This window comes from Phocoena phocoena, chromosome 1, assembly GCF_963924675.1.
Source record: "Phocoena phocoena chromosome 1, mPhoPho1.1, whole genome shotgun sequence".
In the NCBI taxonomy this organism is placed as follows: Eukaryota; Metazoa; Chordata; class Mammalia; order Artiodactyla; family Phocoenidae; genus Phocoena; species Phocoena phocoena.
This window is the reverse complement of record NC_089219.1, coordinates 76,228,312-76,250,581: the sequence shown is the minus strand read 5'-3', so window position 1 is coordinate 76,250,581 and position 22,270 is coordinate 76,228,312. Positions and strand designations below refer to the sequence as shown.

Genomic DNA, 22,270 nt, shown 5'->3' with positions numbered 1-22,270 from the left:
TTTTGGTACATGACTCTTTTTGAATGATGGTTTTCTCAGGGTATATGCCCAGTAGTGGGATTGCTGGGTCATATGGTAGTTCTATTTGTAGTTTTTTAAGGAACCTCCATACTGTTCTCCGTAGTGGCTGAACCAATTCACATTCCCACCAGCAGTGCAAGAGTGTTCCCTTTGCTCCACACCCTCTCCAGCATTTATTGTTTATAGATTTTTTGATGATGGCCATTCTGACTGGTGTGAGATGATATCTCATTGTAGTTTTGATTTGCATTTCTCTAATGATTAATGATGTTGAGCATTCTTTCATGTGTTTGTTGGCATTCTGTATATCTTCTTTGGAGAAATGTCTATTTAGGTCTTCTGCCCATTTTTGGATGGGGTTGTTTGTTTTTTTGTTATTGAGCTGCATGAGCTGCTTGTAAATTTTGGAGATTAATCCTTTGTCAGTTGCTTCATTTGCAAATATTTTCTCCCATTCTGAGGGTTGTCTTTTGGTCTTGGTTATGGTTTCCTTTGCTGTGCAAAAGCTTTGAAGTTTCATTAGGTCCCATTTGTTTATTTTTGTTTTTATTTCCATTACTCTAGGAGGTGGGTCAGAAAGGATCTTGCTGTGATTTATGTCATAGAGTGTTCTGCCTATGTTTTCCTCTAACTGATGGTTAACTTTTAAAAAAACTGAACTATGCATAGTAGTTGTCCATATTAATTTCTTGAGTGATGCTTATTCCATTTTCTACTTTTTTATGTAGAGAAATATAGTTTGTGAACACTGATTTACAACTTCTTTTTTCCACAGAGAGGGGACAGTTTATCCAACTTGTTAGAGAAGCTAGCTGATAAAGAAAGTGAAAACACTGTAAGTCTTTTTAGACTTGGTGTCTATTTTTCTGAAATTTTTTGTTTGTATGCTGGTTGGTTTTATAAAATTAGCCAACATTATCCAAGTTGTGATATTTCTAACTTTTACATTATATTTGCTGAAGACTCTTAAGACGAAGGTACTTGAAAAGGAGACCTGTATCCAAGAACTTTCTTGTTTGTTTCAGAATGAAAAGGTAAGCAAATTTTGAGCTAATTCATCAAATCTTCTTAATATTGACTCCCCCTTTCTCTTCTTTCCATCCTGGCCCCCATATCCTCATAAATACATATAGAAATATTTTTAGATTATTTGGACATTTTTACAAGTTTATGCATCAAATATAATATCTTAATTTTTTAGAGTTTTTTTTTTCTTTTTAGATTTTTGTGGTATTTCATTCAGGGTACTTGGCCTAAGTCAGGGACCTATGTATAAATATATATTTCAATTTTAGTATAAATTAAGGAATTTCTGTGTTTGTAGGAGCATTTTAGACATACCCATAATTTTACTTTGAAGGATAGACAGGAACTTTTAAAAAAAGATAATTAGGAGTTATTAAATAAAAAAGGGGAGGAGAAAACATCCCCCTGGTTTTATATAAAATCCATTTGTAATTGGGGAAGTGTTGTACTTTGCTCTTTAGCAACTTTTTAGATCATGTCTAAGTACGGTAAAGTTTAATATTGTGAAAAAATACATCAAATAACACATTTTTGCTTTGTTTTGTTTTCTCTTACAGGCAAATGCTTTGAAAGCAAGCCGTTTGTCACAATCAGTAAAAGTAGTACATGAACGACTACAGTTCCAAATTCATAAAAAGGAAGCAGAGAATGATAAATTAAAAGAACACATAAAGGTTATAAATATTCACCCATTTTTATAGTTTAATTGATAAAACTAATGGACAACAATAAAGTCTTTGCTTAATTCTGGAATTTAGTGGTTTTGAAAGAATTCAATTTAAGTGTTACCATGGGAAGTACATATTTGAGGTAAATCTTAAGATTTCTGCTCTGTCTAAAGATTTGGCTCCAAATACCAATATAAAAAAAAGAAAAATGCTGTGACTTTTTAGTACCAATCTGGGAAGGATTTATAAAGTTCGAATTACTTTAAAAATCTCTCCTATTATCAGTTAATTTATATTAACTTGGAAAATTAATTTGGAAAATTTGTTAAATATAAAAGAAAATTAAAATACTGAAACCATTAATATTTGGTATATAGTATTTAGTCTTTTATGCATCTATACATATACATACATACTCTCACCCATATTTAGTAAGCAGACAATATACTAATGGTAATAACGTTAAGATCAGTTAACCTTGCCTTGGTGTTTAGATAATTGAGTAACCTCCTTGTTACACAGTTTAGCAGGATAATTAAGAGGAATTTTCTGGTTTAAACTGAGCAGTTTAAATATTCTTGTGGAAGTCTCACAGTCACTTTGAGATGAGAGTTTGAGGTTGCTGTGGTATGACACAAGCTAACTGGATCTACTGTCGTTATTTTTGTCAACGGAAAAGAAGCAGTGTTCTCGCTTTTGGAAGAAGTGTGTTCTCGCTTTTGGAAGAAGTGTGTAAAGACAAACCTCACTGAGCGTGAGGACTTCTGTGTTAAATTTCTGTTTGCTTTTATCCTCCTGAATCATGGCAGATGTCTGCAGTCCAGGCACATGTTTCAAGACTGCATATGGGGGATTGTTTATTTTTTCTTCAATGGCAAAAAGCTTTTGCCCATCAAAGGGACATTAAGCAGGCTTATGTGGGATATAAATTTTGTCTTTTGTCTGCCTACAGGTGCTTTTAAGCACTTTCCCCCAAAGATTCCCTGTGTTTTTTGCATCGGTGTCCTAGGGCACTGCAGATGAAGTAAAGTTGAAATTGTCTTGCTCTGTCATGGTAAATACAAGAGAATACATGTAATTTAACATCTCAGATCATATACTTCAGTTTATCTTACTTACACAATTTTTAATTTTGTCCTCAAATAGAAGTTGGGGAAGTTCTTGAAAATACTTTCTTCAGTTTAAAAATAAAATATTAAATAACTTTTTAAAGTTAAGTTTAACAGTTCCTTTTTAGATAATTAGGAGAGTGAATATAAGGCTAAAATCCTAAGTTTTGCCATGATATTCACCCGTCTAATACTTTGAGTTCACATCCCCTTACAAAACGCTACTGTTTAGAAATGATTAGAAGAAGTTGCGTTAGGTCATGGATTTTTTTACATTCCTTCTAACACACAGTTTTGGAATTTATTTAGGTTTAACAAGTTTTTTTTTTTTTTTCTTTAAGACTACAAACACAATGAACGAACTCAGTTTAGCAATATAAATTTCATTTTTTTAGTATTGTTGATGACTCAAAAATTGTATTGGGTCTTTTAAAATTTTTAATTACATTATAATTCTCTGAGAACTACCCCAAAGGTACTTTGAACTCATTTTTCTTCCTAGATCTTTAAACTATAGTAATTAGAGTTAGAATATTTTCACATTTTAGAAGAGACAGAGAATAATTATCTTTATAATATGCTGCAAATATAATTCTTAGGAAATAGGAAAAGGCAAATAGTTGACTCTAAATATACGTCCATTCGTTTGGCAAATGACTGTGAAGGGGTTATTTTGAAACTATAAAAATAATTTGATAGTTTCAGCACACTTCCTAATAGTGTTCAGGCATGGAATTTGATAAATCTAGTGGGAAAGTCTTTACTGGAACCTTGTTCAAAAAATTTTATTTCACCTTTAGTGATAAAGGTTTTTCAACTGAAAGCGTAGCTGTTATTCATGATGTGATGGTGACACCCTGCGGTTTTTTAGAGGAATGACAGCTGTATTTCTTGGGTTGGTGGAGAGGGTTCTTCGCTTCTCTTAAGTAGACTTTTTATACTTATTTAAAATGTTTTCCCCAACTACGTATTAAAACGTTTCGTGGGATTTTTCAGTTTAGATAGATTTTTAAAGACAATTTAGGAATGTTTTGCTTCTTCTCTTAGTCTACCAAGTTACTTTTCAAAGAGATCAAATCTTTAGATCTTGTTTAAGATGTACTTCTTTTTTTTAAATTAAATTTTACTTTTTTAACATCTTTATTGGAGTATAATTGCTTTACAATGCTGTGTTAGTTTCTGCTTTATAACAAAGTGAATCAGCTATACATATACATGTATCCCCATATTTCCTCCCTCTTGCATCTCCCTCCCACCCTCCCTATCCCACCCCTCTAGGTGGTCACAAAGCACTGAGCTGATCTCCCTGTGCTATGCAGCTGCTTCCCACTAGCTATCTATTTTACATTTGGTAGTGTATATATGTCCATGCCACTCTCTCACTTCGTCCCAGCTTACCCTTCTCCCGCCCCGTGTCCTCAAGTCCATTCTCTACATCTGCATCTTTATTCCTGCCCCACCCCTAGGTTCTTCAGAACCTTCTTTTTAGATTCCATGTATATGTGTTAGTATATGGTATTTGTTTTTCTCTTTCTGACTGACTTCACTCTGTAGGACAGACTCTAGGTCCATCCACCTCACTACAAATAACGCAATTTTGTTTCTTTTTATGGTTGAGTAATATTCCATTGTATATGTGTGCCACATCTTCTTTATCCATTCATCGGTCGATGGGCGCTTAGGTTGCTTCCATGTCCTGGCTATTGTAAATAGTGCTACAGTGAACATTGGGGTACATGTATCTTTTCGAATTATGGTGTTCGCAGGGCATATGCCCAGTGGTGGGATTGCTGGGTCATATGGTAGTTCTATTTTTAGTTTTTTACAGAATCTTCATACTGTTCCCCATAGTGGATGTATCAATTTACATTCCCACCAACAGTGCAAGAGGGTTCCCTTTTCTCCACACCCTCTCCAGTATTTATTGTTTGTAGTTTTTTTTTTTTTTTTTTTTTTTTTTTTTGCGGTACGCGGGCCTCTCACTGTCGTGGCCTCTCCCGGTGCGGAGCACAGGCTCCAGACGCGCAGGCTCAGCGGCCATGGCTCACGGGCCCAGCCTCTCAGCAGCATGTGGGATCTTCCCGGACCGGGGCACGAACCCGTGTGCCCTGCATCGGCAGGCGGACTCTCAACCACTGCGCCACCAGGGAAGCCCTATTGTTTGTAGATTTTTTGATGATGGCCATTCTGACTGGTGTGAGATGATACTTCATTGTAGTTTTGATTTGCATGTACTTCTTAATCTCAATTTTAGTGGAAATTAAGCATACTTTTTGTTGATCAAAAAGTAGAGAAACTCCATCTTTTACTGTGAGTCCTTTAATTTTTTTTTATTAAAATATCCAAGGAATGGAAGACTAAAACTTAAATTCTGTAATAATTTTACATTCTTTTCAGAATTACACAACTTTCAAAAAATGTTAAGGCATTAAAATCTTAAGTCTTTAAATTCTTAGATAGTACTCAAATACTTTTAAATAGAAAGTCTTAAGATAATTTGAAGTGAAAACATGAGCGTTATCACACTAAATCATATCCATCTTTCACCCAACCTAATGTTCTGTGTCTAGTTATAGCCTCAAGAAATACGTAAGGAAACAGTTATGTCAATTAACACTATCAAATTCAATGGATAGAAACATGCCGTCAAACATCTTTTTACCCTTTTTTTAATCCTAACTTTTTTATCCCAACTCTTATTGAACCCTGTGTAGTTTTAGAATAATAACTTCCACAAACTTACTACTTATTAGGCAAAGTAGTACTTTTATTGTCCTTGATGTAACTCTTTCAAATGTCAAAGCATGCTCCTTAATTCTAGTAAATTAAAATTTGGTAAATAAGTTTATGTTTATCTCATCTATACTCTTCATGATCTATAGATTTTGATCATATATCCTTTAAGCATTTATTATTTTAACTAAAGAGTCCTAATATATTTGGGGAGCTACTGATTCCTTTGAGCTTTTTGTACCTGTTGTTTGAATTGTCTCCAGCTAAATTATGTTTTTTCGATTTGCAGTAACTAGTACTACGTATAATCTAGATGGGAAATTTTTTTAAATTCTAGTTAATCAAAAAAGTTTTAAGGAAATTAGTGTTTTTACTATAATCACCAATATTAGTATCTTTAGTAAGAGTAGTATTAGTTTTATATAGGTTTATACATTTTAAATTTGCATTCTATAACTGGTTACAAATAAACATTGGTGAAATCACCTTTCTTCACCGTTTTGCTTTTTATTAATCTTATGATTAATCCTTTTGATAAATTCTGTGTGGAAGATTTTACATATTTTCACAATGTTTGTGTAAACGTTGGCATTCTAAAATAATTTAATTACTGCTAATGTTTTTTTAGAGCTTAGAAACCAAAATATCAGAATGGAACTTGCAATTGAAAAAGAGTACGCATGAGGCTGTAACGATGAAAGAATCAAGTAGGCAAAAAGCTATAGCTCTAAAAAAGGCATCTAAAATTTACAAACAAAGGATTAAACATTTTACTGGAGACGTGGAAAACCTTACTTCCCAAATTAGAGAGCAGGTAAGTTATATACATTCTTCCTTAAAGAATTGTTTTATGTACTTAGTTTATGTAGTTAACCTCATAATGCTTAAGATAATAATTTTGTTAGAAAAACTTTACTCATACATTTTTGCTTTAGCCTTTATTTTGAAAGATTATGTAAAATGACAGATTTGCATATTGAATTATATCAGCATTTCCTTGGGGCTTTATTTAAAGGATATGTTAAGTCCCAAAGCATCTGTGGTCAACTAAGGGTAACACCACTTCAGTGCTAATAGCATATTAACATTGAATTAAAGCACATTAACATAATATTAAAGGCTCTGAGAAGGCCTTCAGAAAACATAAAGCAGTGCCAAGGAGGGTATTGAATTCAGAATTTTCCACCACTTATTTAACCACAGAACTCTTGTTCTACCCACAAAGCAACTCTTGGAACTGGTTCTGAGGAATACCAGATTGGGAAATGCTGATTTATGTTATTAGACCGTATGACTTCATTCAGTAATTCACTTCACTTAAACTCCGTAATGCATTTAAAACCATTTGCTGACATAAACCCACTGTTAGACCCAAACGGTCTACGAAGGATTCCAACTCGCCCAAGAACCGCCAAGAGTCGAGAGCCGCTGCAACACGCAAGAGGTTTATTAGGAGCCGATGCACCGGGGTTCCCTGAACCTCACGCAGGAGGCCGATGGGGAACCCCTAAAAGCGGAATCACATACTTTTTATAGGTTTATTTACTCATAGGGCGGGTATATTCTCACAATGATTGGGTAAATGTGGTGACTTTTGAATTCATTGGCTTAGGAACTTTTGCCCCACCTTCTGGCCGTTATAGTTGTCTGTTCATTGTGGCGGTTAGGGCGTATACCTGTTACGGGCAACTGGAAAATTATCCGCTGTCTGGCAAGTCCCCGTCAACTGAAAAACTCCAAGAATTGGTTTCGATAGGGAGAAGGAGTGGCGCACGATAGGGAGAAGAATTGGTTTACGGGAACAAGTGAGGGGGTGGAAAGTCCCTAAAGGCCCCACACCACCATGTGAAAGTTATCTTTGGGTGTATTAACAAAGTTGAAAAACGGACTTAGCGTTTTGTTGTTTTTGATGAATTATATTTATTCAATTACCAGTTAATAAAATATATACTCTTTTTAATGTCTCACTGGTGTTCTACCTCTTAAGAACTTACTCTGTGGATTGTAGAATTATCAGAGGCTTTTAGAAATGAAAACAGACATGCATAAATGCTTGTATAAACAAAACAACCTAATATTTTATAAGCTCAACTGTTAACATTTTAAAACTCTTAATATTTAAGCTACATTCAGAAGAATTTAATTAGATGAAAGAATTGAGCATTAAGTGCAAAATCTATAAGGCTGTAGGCCTAGTTGAATGCCTGAAAATATTTTTGAGTGGTAAAAACTAATTGAGTCATTAACATTCTTGGGATTTTCCTGTTTAACTAGCACCATGTCACCCATGCCCCAGATCGTAGTATAGGAAGACTTCTCCATTTGTTAACCTTGTGACTTTGGGTAAGCTTCTTAACCTCTCTAAGCTTCAGTTTCCTTATTGATAAAATAGGGGATAATAATACTGCCTGTCTCATATGATTGTAAGGAGGAATAAAGGAGAAAATATACGTCAAAGCACAGTGCCTGGCCAGACTACATTTTTGCCATATTGGCCTCCTTTCTATTCCTCTAATGCATGGAGTGTGTTTGTTTCATTGTTTTGTGCTGTTGCCTGTGGCTGAAATGTTCTTCTCAGGCTCAATAATAGCTGATTCTTTTAAAAATCATTCTGGTATCTTTTTACTTGACACCTCTTCAGAGGGGCCTTCCTTGACTACTCCTTTAGAAGTAGTCCCACAACAATTAATTGCATCAAGGTCTTAAATTTTCTTCTTAGCCCTTATTTTATGGGTAAAATTTCTAAATATCTTAATTTATATTCTAATATAATTGCCCAACTTACACTTTATAATGCATCTTAATATTCATTTACATACAATATAAAAATAGAAAACTAGTCTTTTTTCAATATATTAAAAATATTGCTTTAAAAAATATAAACAGATGTCTTGCACATAATAGATGCTGAATAAATACTTGTTCAGTGAGTGCATAAATGATGGAGGGAAAGAAGGAAACACCCAATAAATGTTAACTGTTCATATCACTACTTCTGAGTCTTCTGATTAATAATTATTGGCACTGTTGTCATTCTAGTGAATTTGTTTTTCTGTAGACTGTAGAGAAGGGGTACAATGGCTACAGATCTCTAGGTGGATTTGTAAAGAGTAGATTCATTTGACAGTTATTTATTGAGAATCTGCTTTATGCCAGGCACTGTTCAAGACCCTAGTAATGAACAAAACAGACAAAAATTTCTACCTCTGGTAGCTCACATTCAGTGTGGGTAACCAACCACTACCACTCTTACTTTCTTGCTGACAGTACTAGTGTTTGAAAGCCAATGGGGTGACTCTACAAAACAGCTTGGCATAGAACTACCATATGACCCAGCAATTTCATTCCTGGGTATTTATCCGAAAAAAACTGAAAACACTAATTCAGAAAGATATATGAACCCTAATGTTCATAGCAGCATTATTTATAATTACCAAGATATGGAAGCAACCTAAGTGTCCATCAACAGATGAATGGATAGAGAAGATGTGGTGTGTGTGTGTGTATACACATACACACACACACACACACACACACACACACACACACACACACGGGTGACTATTACTCAGCTATAAAAAAAAATGAAGTTTTGCCATTTGCAACAACATGGATAGACTTGGAGGGTATTATGCTACATGAAATAAGTCAGACAGAAAGACAAATAAGAGTTCAGTAAATATAAAGGGAATTATCTTCAGTAATTATGAAACATTTTTTGAAAATAGTTCCATCAACATCCTTAATATGTTAACTTGGAACTACCACTATGTGCATATAAAGTAATAGTATTATCGTCATTATTAAAATTTACTTTAAAGTTTTCCTGTGTTCAGATTTGTACGCTGAAATTTTCTGTAACAAAAGTTCCATACTTTATAGGATGAGTGTTTCCTTGTTTATAATGTATTTATTTTTAGGACCCTGGACAAAACCAGTGTTATGAAATTACAAGATGAGTACTTTATGTATGTTTTAGGAAGCCAAGTTGTCTGAAACAGTTTCAGCTTCCAACGTCTGGAAAAGTCATTATGAGAAAATTGTAATAGAAAAAGCTGAATTGGAAGTTCAGATCGAAACAATGAAAAAGTAAGAAAAAAAATTTGGAGCCTTTTTACTGTTTCATAAGAAGTGTTTTCTGTTCTTTCCAACTTGAGTAATTTGTACTTTGGTTCTTATGGATTACATGTGGTAAAGCTGTTTTCTATATGTTTGGCTATTTTTGCTATTTATAATTTATAAACTTTCCTTAGTCTACTTTAAAAATACAATAAAAAGGATTACCCATTAAAACTGCATTGGTGTTCACAAATTATTGTTCCTTTAAGTGTCTTACATGCATAACAAAGAAAAATCAAAAATGCACATATTTTATAAATATATGTATTTACATATATTTATATATGTAGTATAATGTATTTTTTTATATATAAGCAGATTTTTTAAAATGTTTTTAACAACAACATCAGCAACAACAGCAAGTTTTTAAATTAATTTATTTTATTTTATTTTTTTGGTTGCACCGGGTCTTAGTTGTGGTGGGTGGGCCTTTTAGTTGCAGCATGCACGTGGGATCTAGTTCCCTGACCAGGGATCGACCCCGGGCTTCCTGCATTGGGAGCATGGAGTCTTAACCACTGCGCCACCAGGGAAGTAAAAATACATATATTCTATACTTTGTAATTTATTATTAAGCTAACAATAAATAACTATATATTTGTTTTTGAATGTTTTACTTTCTGTATATTTTCTTCAGTTTTATCATTGAAAACTAGTGTATATGATTTGCTTCTAAAGATTATTTATTGCCTCACTTGATCCTTTTATTTAACCTTTTCCCTGAAATTGTGTGTATGTGTGTGCACATGTATGAATGATAGAAAGACAGACCTACCTGTGGATCATAGTTTAGATGTTCTACTGACTAGCAAAGAGAATGTTGTGTAATTTTTCATTGGCGTCATCAATGGATAATTATTTCTAATCAGTTACTCAGTAGTAGTAACCTTATATATAGATTACGGCTTCCTATTTCCTTTGCTGTATGAGTTCTAGTAACTTTTGAAACTACCCTACAAAAATAATTTCAGAAACACACTGTTTGAATGAAAATTTCTATGACTTTTATAAAGGCAAATTATTAATCTTTTGGAAGACCTGAAGAAAATGGAAGACCATGGAAAAAATTCATGCGAAGAAATTCTTAGAAAACTTCACTCAATTGAATATGAAAATGAAACTCTGAATCTTGAGAATACAAAATTAAAGGTACTATGTGTATGTGTGTATGTGTATATGTATAGTATAATGACAACTTAGTCTACTTGGTAGAAGTAACTTGAAATAACAGCAGGTTTAGAGTAGTGCTCTTGTATCATTTTTTTCCTTTATGTTTCTCAGAGTTTTAGAGTATCATTATAAGTAACTTCTAAAACTATATCTATATATCTGTATGTACACATATATGCACACATACTTATATAGAGATATTTAGCTGTTTATAGTTGTATATACAAATACATGTAAAGGTTGTTTTCAGCAGTACTAAGATTTATGAAGTTGAATAACTGTCTCTTTGTCTCAACCTAAAAAAGTTTATTTACTCTCCAATTTTAGCAGTTAGGTGAATCATCCAAAATTACATTAACTTTAATGCATAAGATTATTTCTAGGTGTCACGGTTACAATAGGATATAGCCTCAGTCATGATCCGTTTGAAACCAGAAAGTATGTTCTTGGCTGCTTCATAACCGGAAAGAATTTTCCAACTTAGTCAAATCCAAGGGATGACTGGTTTTTATGTGTACCCAGAGTAAAGATGGGGAAGAAGCTTTTTATACATTCTGAGGAAAAGGGTATTTGAGTTCCTAGTCATAGATACATGTAACCTGATGAGACTTGACTAAAGATGATGGCATCATTTTCTGTTCCTTAATACTGTTTTTGGAGGACAGTAAATAGAAGACAGAAAAGAATCTGTTTATGGAAAAGAAGGCAAGAATTGGCAGTTCAAAACCAGATACAGCATCAGAGAACCTAGCTACTTTTTAGCTCTCTACTCTGCCATTCAAATGGCTGATGGGGCTCCATCCATTATAGTCAAGATTCAGATAACAGGATGGAAGGAAACAAAAGAATTATCTCCCCCTTTTTCTCCATCTCCTCCTCTTTAGAGAGACTTCCTGAAAGTTCCATACCAGTCGACTCTTCTTCTTGTTTAGGTATATGGCCCCACCTAGTTACAGGGGAGACTAGAGAATGTAGCCTTCTAGTTATCCTGAACTCTAGCCAAATACGAATACTCCTTATTTCCTGCAACTTGTTTATGTTTTCCTCTATTCCTGTAGTTTTACTGTTCTTACAGTTTGGAATGCGTTTTTTCTCAGTATATAAATCCTACCTTTCCTTTAAAGTTCAGTTTAAATGCTGCTTCCTCCCAAAGTCTTCTCAATTAGGGTGAATCTTTCCTCATAAACTCCCATCTTTGTATGCACAGGATAATCAGGGGAGGTGTGACATATAGTTAGCTCTTATTCAATATTTATTGAATTAATTCTTTAAATATTTTATTCTAGAAGAGGAAGCAATTTTATTTATTATGTTTATTTTCTTAATTTCCTTGGTATCCTTCAGAGAGGGGATTAGAAGGATATTTCATTAATTTTAAGTCTGGTTTTTAATTACATGGTAATGGAATCAATTTTAAATTACATATAAAAATCATTGAGTTAAAGTTTACATATTATATTCTATAAATAATTGAAAAACATGTATTTTTAACTCTGAATTTTGTTTAAGGAAAAACATCTAGGTATATTTGGCATATGTTATGTACAATGTAAAATTGCCTAGATGTTGTATTTTGTTACTTTCAATTATTTTAGATTTTAGTTTCAAATGAAGAAGATACTAGCTGATACTGTTTCTAGGGCCCCAGTGACCTCCTCTATTAAAAACAACAAAAGTTTTTTGGAAGGTTACAAAGTTCTATTTGTTCATTATAGAAAGTTTGAAAAACAGAAAAGCACAAAAGGAAAAATTTAAAAATCACCTATAATCTCACAACTGAAAGATAAGTAAAGTTACTCTTTTAGCATATATATATAATTTGGGGGATTTTGGACTACTTCCAGTTTTGGTTTTTTTTTTTTTTTGCTATTATAATATAAATAAAAATGTGGATACGTTTAGTCTTTTTGCATGTATATTTTCTTAGGATAAATGTCTGCAAGTGGAATTATATGGTCAAAAGGAAGACCCATTCTTAATGTTAGTTTTATATATTTCCAGGTCACCCATCGTAAATGGGTCCCTGTACTTTTTCCAGTAATAGGCAATTTTAAAACAAATCTCTCCAAATTTGATAAGTGATCTTATCTAGTTTTGGGGATTTAAATACCATCTATATCCTGGGGGCTCTCAAATTTATATCTCTAGCCTAGACCTTGCCGCTGAATTCCAGACATGTATTCTACTGCTTACTTGAAATCTCCACTTGGATATTTCATAGGTGTCTCAAAGTTATCATGTCCAAAATAGAGTTCCTATATTCCCCAGTATGGTTCATCCTACAGTTTTCCTTGTCTCAGTTAATGGCAGTCATCCTTTCTTTTACTTGAAAGGATTCTCTCACACCTGCTTCCAGTTTGTCAGCAGATCTACTTCAAATATATCCAGAATTTGACCACTTCTCACCAGCATCCCTGTCATCCTGGTTCAAGCCACCATCATGTCTCGTTGTTATAGTGACTTCCTACCTCTTCTCTTTGCTTCTGCCCTTGCCCCTGGCCCTGCAGTCAGCATTCAGTGTAGCAGTAAAGTAGTTCCTATAAAAATGTAAGTCAGACCATGTCACTGCTCTGCTCAAAACCCTTCAGTGATACCTTGATTAATAGAGTAGATATCTACAAGGCATTATACTATCTGGCTTTCCATTACCTCTCTGACCTCATATCCTTCCACGCTTCCCTTTGTTTTCTTGCTTTCTGCCACATTGGCCTTCTTGCTTTTTCCCCTAACTGGCCAGGCTTTCTCCCACCATTGCCTTTCTCTACAGGAATCCTCTTCCCTCAAAGAGCCATACTTCCTTTTGGTGTTTACTCCAAAGTCCCTTTCTCAGGAGGCCTCCCTGGCCCATTCCCAACTTGTCCTTACTGTCTTGCTTTTGTGTATGATATATTTTACTTCTTGTTTTTTGTCTATATACCCCTTATTTGTGTCTATCTATACATGGAGTACATTAAGCTCACAATGGAAGGGATTTTTGCTTCTTATGTTCACTACTAGAAGACTATCCATTGCCTAGAGCATTTTTTAATAACTAGTAAGTATAATTTTTCATGTATTTGTTGATCATTTACATTTCTGCCTTTTGGAATTACCTACGCATTATCCTTTACATGTCTTTTTTCCTAATTATTATATAAGACCTCTCTCTGTATTAATCTTTTGTCATAAACTTCTACTTTTTTCACATTTTGTTAGGCTCTTTAGTTTTTTGAGGGGCTATGAAATTTTGGAGATATATGTACATGTACATATGCATGTATATATATGCATGTGTGTGTTCGTATCTGTGTGTGTGTATATTATATCTTTTTTTCCTTTTCGGCTTCTGTTGGGAGTCTCACATTTCTGCACATCTGACTGCCTGTGATCCAGATACAGACTGTCTTTTCAAGGATGTTTGTATAGTGAACATCCTTGGAAGATAACAATGTTTCCTCCTACCAAAAGGCATGATTACTGCCTGTTACAAGAGATTTGGGTTCCCTAAACTCAGAGTTGCTTCTGTATACAACCCACCGCATGTACAGGTGTCATCTGGCCCTCTTGGTGTTGCTCTGCGGGAAGTGGGGCTTTGGAAACGAAAACAAATGCTAATATCTGGCTACTGCTATTGCTTTGAGTAATAAAGAAATTAAGACTCTGACCCAGGAGTCTTGTGTCTTCTGCTAGCATGCATGAAACTGTGCTAGGCTAACTGGTAAACTTGGAGGATAAAATCTCAGACTCTTACAGTTCATGATATCATCTTTTGATTTTATGCTGTTAGGTTTTTGCTATCTTAAAATCAAATCAAATTTTACCTGGATCTTCTGTGAAAAACTTTAAGCTTAACTTTTAAATATTTAATACATTAAAATAAATATATAATTGTTTAATATAAAAATCATGTTTGCTGAAGGCAAATAGTTAAATCTGCTTTTTTCCTAATAAATGGTTGTCTTATTACCATTATATAGTGATCCATATTTTCCCCATTTATTCAAAAATCCAACATTTGTCATATACTAAATATAATCTTAGTGTATTTTTCTTTTTCTGTTCCATAGACCTCTATATTATTATGTTAGTGTCTTAATAATTTTAGTTCTTTATATATTTTAATATCTAATAAGTACTGAGATTCTCTAGTATCTTTTAAAATTTTTATTAGTCTCTTTATTTTTCCATATGAATTTTAAATTAATTTTGTCATATTCCTCTTACCCTCAACTGTTATACTTTTGGTTGTAATTACAGTAAAGTTTTATTGATTTGGAAAAAACTGATATGTCAAGAGTATTGAGTCCTCCCTTCCAGGAACATGGTCTTTCTATTTTCCAAGTCTTTTTCATCAGTAAATTTTTAAAGTTTAAAAATAGGTCTTGGGGCTTCCCTGGTGGCACAGTGGTTGAGAGTCCGCCTGCCGACGCAGGGGACACGGGTTCGTGCCCCGGTCCGGGAAAATCCCACATGCCGCGGAGCGGCTGGGCCCGTGAGCCATGGCCGCTGAGCCTGTGCGTCTGGAGCCTGTGCTCTGCAACGGGAGAGGCCACAACAGTGAGAGGCCCACGTACCGCAAAAAAAAAAAAAGGTCTTGAATAAGTCTTATTAAGGTTGCTCATAAATATTACTAACTTCCTGAAATTCCTAATTTTAGATGGTAATTATATGCAATCAGAAATAATTATTTTATTAGCTTCATTGATAAATGAGTTATGCTTTTTAATGCTATAGCACTGGAGTACAAATGAATTCTAATGATTTATAAAATCTATTTATATATTCCTTAATAGACTACACTAGCTGCTTTGAAGGACGAGATTGCCTCTGTTGAAAATGAGCTCTTAGAATTGCAAGAAGTAGAAAAACAACAGAAAACCCTTATTGAAGTTTATAAAACTCAGGTGATCATTGCATTTATTTTAATGTTTGTTAAATCTGGTAGATAATTTAAAACACTGCATTTGTTTATGATCTAAAAAAGCAGAACTGAAGAAAGGTGGAGTTATTATTTGTGATAAAATATGATACATCCCAAATATTTCTTAAGGTCCCAAATACTTTTATAAAATGATCATTCTGCTGATTCCTGATTTAAATATCCTGTGTTTATATTGGTTATTCCTAAAAGTAGATCTAAAATTAATTACACAGGTGTAATGTGAACCTATAATAATCCTGTTAGTTAATTTTGGTTATATTTGTCATCTTGTATTTTTAATGGTATTGATTTAGAATAATGACTCCCTTCAAGGGTCATTAAAGCACAATATTTCCTCTTTCCAAATAAATAAAGTATAATTCAGATTTACTCACATGAAAGACCTGGAAAAGAACAGATGACAATATGTATGGAATAGAGAGTGTGTTAATTGGTAATTTATAGAAAAGCTTAAGTATTAGAAAGTTTAAGAAAAACTTCATTTGAAGGATGGGACTTATGTAGGTCCTTGAGTGATGGGTAACAAACTGTCAATAAAGAGCTTGATTTTCTTGGAAGAGAGTGTTTGAATTGAAGAATAATGAACTAAAGGTTAAAACTTAAGGAGGGGCATAATGTAGGTAAGTAGGAAGCACTCCATCCCAATGGTTTAGATAGGAAATTGGAGTTGAGACATCCAGTTAGAATATTGCCGTCATCCCAGCTGGAGGTAAGAATGGAGGCTGTGATGGACTGTGCAGTGCGTTACCGGGAATGTCATCTGGGTCTTCCAGCTGGTTGTTCTGGTTTAATCCCCCATCAAGAATACTGTAGATGAGTTACCATATTCTTGACTCTGGGCCTTGTATAAAGTGCTCAGATATTTTTTGAGCAGAGTTTGATTCGGAGTGTGAAATAGTTGGTTTGGGAGCTAGTTTGGACAGAGACTGATTCTTTAAAGTGACGTGGACCTGCAAATGAGGATCTCTCTCTAATATTCAGAGCTCAGGTGAAGATTCTAGAAGTATTGATGGGAAAAGACAGGTAAATCATAAAAGGATTGTGGATTAGAGTAGAGCACTGAGTGATCCCTGTATTTAAAGAAGGAATAACATTAGATAAACATACTGAGAGTATTAATAGGAAAATGATAATGGGTTTAAAATTGAAATTTTAAAATTTAAATTCAATTTTTTAGCTTTTTATTTCATACAGTGGTCCTAATAATAAAATAATGCATCTTACTCTAATAATATATTTTATTTTCAGATACAGAAGTTGCAAGAAGCAGCTGAAATGGTGGAAAGCAGATGTGAAAGTTTGCTACAAGAGAATAACCTAATAACAAAAAACAAAAATAAAAAATTAAAGAAGGTAAGTTTGACATTTTAAACAATAAAATAATGTTTTATGTATGTTTTATACTTTATGAATTTTATATAAATTCTTTAATTTGGTCATTTTCTTTAGTTTAGACCTAGAAATTATCTGTTCTCGATTTCTGTGGCAGTTTGTTTTCTAAGGACATGATGTTTTGTCCAGGCTTGAAATGTTTGTTTGTGTGAATATTTTTTTTTACTTTTTCCAAAATATTTGGGAAATAACATAAATGTATAATTTTTCTGATACAAGAGCAGACTTAAGTAGCAGAAAAAATGGTTATTTGTCACTGAGCTTCATGCAAAGTTGAATACCTTTCATTTTTAATCTTACCTTTTTATTCTGGTAGTAAATCTTTTGTGTAAAAAAGCAAAGTAAATATTCTCTGCTAAATGCTTTTATGGAAGAAAAATAACATTAAAAAACCCAACATCATTTACTTTTCTTTTCACCCTATTGCCAAAGAATGAGGGGAAGTTCAGTGTTGGCAAGTTATGATGTTTTTGTGAATATTTTTAAGTTTTTAAATGAAACTGCATCCCTTTTTGGGTCTTTTCACGTTGTTTTGGTAAGGAAGCAGCAAAAGTTGTAGGACGCTGACTCCCCTGACTCCCGGCTGGGGACATCATGGGATGTTACTGGTCAGTTCCAACTGAGTGTAATAAGGTGACTGTCTCTGGGTCGTCCCCACATCTTGGAATTGAGACGTCTGAGTGAGGCACCAATGTGAAGAAGAGGTCAGCCAGAGCAGACATTCTGCTGGTTAAAAGAGATAAAGGTAGCCTATCAAATGTGCAACTTACTACTTAGAATTATCAATACTTTTCACCTATTTTTAGCAGAGCAGAGAAGAAATCATTTCATACCTCTTGATCAGTTTTTCTCATGAGACATACCAATGCAAATGTCTCCTCTTTTGTAGGCAGCACTCTAAATAAATGTCTATTTAAAAAGCCTATTCAAAAGGCCAATGGGGCAGGAGCCTGTGGTTTTCAAATACTGTGAGGTCACAATGTTTTCTTACTGGTACTAGACCAGACAAGCCATTATTATTTTTTTTTCTAATGAAATGCATCCTTTTTCTTTCCTACTGTTTTAAGTCTCCTGGTTTTCTCATGGGCTCTTAGATGTTTGGGGACCCAGAGGTAGGCTTTGTTCTACTTTTATCTTTTGTGATCAAGAATGCCAGATGTTGCACAGCAGCTCTGTGTGTTTCCTGTCTCAGGGAAAGAGTCTAGCTCTTGTTTTCCCTCCCTATGAACATCCTAAGTGCCCTATGTCTTGTTATTTTTTCTTAACTAGCAGTACAAGCATTTTTTTAGGGCTGCTTCTTGTCACATCTCCACAAAAGTGCCACAGTGAAGAATTGCAGCAGCCAAAGAGATTAATATAGATACAGTTAGATTTGTTCTTAGTAACATATAACATTAATGATGAAATTATAGTCTACTGAGTACTGATGATATTAGCTATTTTGAATTTATATACAGTAAACCCACTGATTTGGACCAAGCTGAGCGCCGCAGGGCTGCTCTAATTGAAATATCTGAGTTACCAGATCGAATGGCAGAGAGCCTAAAGTTACTTTAGCCTGATGGCTGGACAGCAGAAAACTACCATACCAGCTTTCTTAGTAATATCTATACTTGAATATAAATGACAGAATTCAAAAAAGGTTACTTCCCTAAGTAATTTAAACAGTCTCCCTGCAAGCTAATATTACCATAGTCGTTTATTCAGCAAACTTTTTGGAAACTAATTGAAGTCCAGCCCACTTTTGAGTCATACATTCTTATTTAGCAGAGGCTAACTTAAAGTTTATTCTTATTTATTTGGTTAAATCTTTTTTAAAAAACTATTATACCTAAAACATTTACTATATTGCAATCATATCTAGTATTTAAGATAGTAAAAACGTTAATGCTGAATGTGTGATCTTGCACTTATTTCCCTAATGCTACAACTCAGGTGAGAGGCCAGATGGAGTCTCATCTGAAGGAGTTAGAGCACGACCGCGATTCCTTGACAGCAGCAGAACAGAGGCTTCACGAGTGTCAGGAGAGCCTGCAGCACCACAAGGGGAAATGTGCAGACCAAGCACACGCCATTAGGGAGCTTCAGGGCCAGGTGTCCAGCCATCATTTTGATTTTTGCTAGATGTGTTAAATGCTTTGGAATAATTTCACCAGTTGAGGGCACTCATGTCAGGGGGTGATTATTTTACTCTCATCTAAATAAGTTGATAAAAGGTCAGTTTCATGCAAATACTATATTATTTTCAAGGTATTTTTTAAAATATTGGTAATTAAATTTGCTGATTTAGTTTATTCATACAAATCTGTATTTAGACATTTGAGGACATAGTAATAGCATGAGTGAAGGAACAAAGCTATGTTTACATGTATATTTTTTGATGTTAGGATAAGGTAAATTATTGTAACTTACCTTACAAAAACTAGAATTTCTTTCAATTAGAATTATGTACCAAGTTTATTTGTATTATTCTCAGTTATTTTTTTCAACATATACTTTTTTTACTCCATCAGAAGAAAGATCGTGGGTGCCATACAGCCATCTCTTAACTCAATGCCTAGCACATAGTAAACAATAAATATTTTTTTAATTAATTATTTTTCAAAGAAGCTTGTTCAAAGGTGGTGGCAAGTCTTTTTCTTTATCTGCAGAATAATTTTAGGAAGGATTCCCTATCTTTCAAATGTAATCTGGATTTAATATTGAAATGCATCCTCATTTTAAAAACAGGCAAACAAAACTTTGCTGAGTTTAAGTTCCTGAAAAGAGATCTTTCTAGGAAAATGTCAGATCACATAGATAACCTAAATTACTAATTGAAATTATAAGAAAAATTCTATTTTTATTTTTCAAAACATCTTAAACTATTTAAATATAGCTTTTGAAGCAATGGGAAGAATATTCTGTCTTGGCATGGGCAGGTGTGTCTTTGGTTGATTTGCTTATCTATTTTATTTTGCTTCTCACAAATATGGTTTTTACTCAGAGTTACAACTTCACAGATATTCAATTATCAATCACTATCTGTAAGTGAAACAGAAAACTGTAAGAGTAACCCTAAGTATCCAACAATAGGAGAATACTGTTTAAAATCTTCACATTTACTTAATAAATGTTCTTTTTCAATAAAACATTACTCAGAATGTTTTAATTGCCATCTTTCAGTAAAATTTTTCGTAGATTTTCCGTGAGGCAACGTAGTTTTTTTTAAATTAACCAGGAATTTAAGAACTTGTATTTTAACAATGTAATATTTCTTGGTGTCTCTCTGTATAGGAGTAATAATAATATTTATACCTTCTTCTTTTTTATAATTGTTCTAATGATAAACTATATAGATTTCTTCGGAAGTTGATTATAAAGAAGATAACCAAGAAAACTTTTTTCTCTTTTAGGTTGATGAAAATCATGATCTTCTGACAAAGCTTTCTCTGGAAGAGGAAAATTATCTTATTCAGTTGAAATGTGAAAACCTTAAACAGTAAGTATTAAATTGACTTAAAATTGGTGTTACCTTTTTTTCTACACAGTATAATTTTAAAATATATGTCTTCTGTAAAAAGAAAATTAGAACAGATGGATGCAGAAAATAAAGAGCTTGAAAAGAAGCTGGCAAACCAAGAAGGATGTCTTAAGCATACCAATCTTGAGTTTAAAGAGAAATCTGCAGAATACAGAGCATTGGCCAGACAGCTGGAAGCTGCTGTAGAAGAAGGAAGACAAAAGGTACAGATGGCCTTTATTCAGAACCTTTTTAATTAGTTTACCAAAGAGTCATCTTTTGAAACAGACAGTATCTCATCTTGCCAAACCTACAGTTATTGTTTTTATCCTGATGACAGGGTGAAGGGAGCAATTACATTTTTGTTTTTTACCTGCTTTTCCCTTTTGGAGCTAAACAGATAGATTACTGGTCCAGAGTTACTTCACTAAATAAATGATGATGTGGCAGGGTAAAGGGCAGAGATGGAAAACACTTTAAAGAAGTCCCCCCTCTTTTTTTTTTAAATGAAACCACAGCAAATATGCAAATTATTGAACCTTTTGGTTTTGATCAGGATTCAGTGAGCTATAAAGCTCAACTCCCTTTTCTTTTGGCAAATGTTGATGTGTAAATAAATACAGACAAGAATTAATTTCTGGTTAAATCCATCTGGATAGCATTTAATAAATATCTCACTGTCTGTCAAGCATTCTGCTAGTGCTTATGATGCAAAGATGAATAAGACCTGGCCTCAGCTCTCAGGACACTCACAGTCCAGTAGGGAGATAACATGTGAACAAACAAATGTCATCCAGCAAGTAGGTGCTACAATGCAGGGAAGATACAAGGTACACCGAGGGGGTGTGGTTAGTTCAATCTGGAGAGGGGGGGAAAATGATTCAGGAAGATCTCAAAGAAGAGGTAAATTTATCAAGTGATTTGAAAATGTAATCTTGAAAGACATGAGGTGGGCTTTGGAATCCACAAGAAGTAGATTTGAATTCTGGCTCTGACACATTATACCCTGACCCAGGGCAAGCTACTTTCTAAACTTTAGTTTTTTAATTGATAAAATGGAGATGATGAATTTCCTCATAGGATTGAATGACGCCAAAAGGAGATTGTCTATACCCTGATGACTCTCAGAAGTATATCTCCGCCCCAGACTTTTCTCTATCCTGACATCTAAATTCATATATTCTGCTCTTATTTGACATCTCCACTTAACATAGGCATCTCAAACTTAACATGTCCAGCACCAAATTTTGAATCTATCTCTCTAGACTCTCTTCCACCCATGGCCTTTCCCAAGCCTGTTAAAGGCAGTTCCACAAGGGTGAGATAACATATGATATCCTTGAAATGTGGCTCTTAAATTGTAAGTGTCATATAGATATATTTTGATTTTTTTTTTTAACTCCAGGAAAGCAATTTAAATTGACTTTGAAAGACACATCATTGAATGAAAGCTAAGTAGTGAAATGTACTGCCAATGATAGATGTGTAATCCAGATTTCTCAGTCCCAACCTTTGGGAGGAAAATAAGAAGTGACTTTATCCTGGGTTCAGACTAAATGGACTTTGGAAATGCTAGGTGCTCTCAGATTCCTTCTCACAAGAGTTCAGT

The 22,270-nt window shown here is 33.9% G+C and overlaps 1 protein-coding gene across 1 annotated transcript in view; it reads left to right on the top strand.

The window, feature by feature from the left end:
• Positions 1 to 22,270, top strand: part of ODF2L (outer dense fiber of sperm tails 2 like) — a 30,886-nt gene that overhangs the window by 4,825 nt on the left and 3,791 nt on the right. Inside the window, exons 3-12 of the mRNA XM_065874109.1 lie at positions 797 to 856; positions 984 to 1,055; positions 1,605 to 1,721; positions 6,186 to 6,371; positions 9,537 to 9,646; positions 10,690 to 10,825; positions 15,619 to 15,729; positions 17,016 to 17,120; positions 20,555 to 20,640; positions 20,723 to 20,885. Coding sequence (XP_065730181.1) covers positions 797 to 856; positions 984 to 1,055; positions 1,605 to 1,721; positions 6,186 to 6,371; positions 9,537 to 9,646; positions 10,690 to 10,825; positions 15,619 to 15,729; positions 17,016 to 17,120; positions 20,555 to 20,640; positions 20,723 to 20,885 — 1,146 coding nt within the window. The remainder of the gene's footprint in view (positions 1 to 796; positions 857 to 983; positions 1,056 to 1,604; positions 1,722 to 6,185; positions 6,372 to 9,536; positions 9,647 to 10,689; positions 10,826 to 15,618; positions 15,730 to 17,015; positions 17,121 to 20,554; positions 20,641 to 20,722; positions 20,886 to 22,270) is intronic.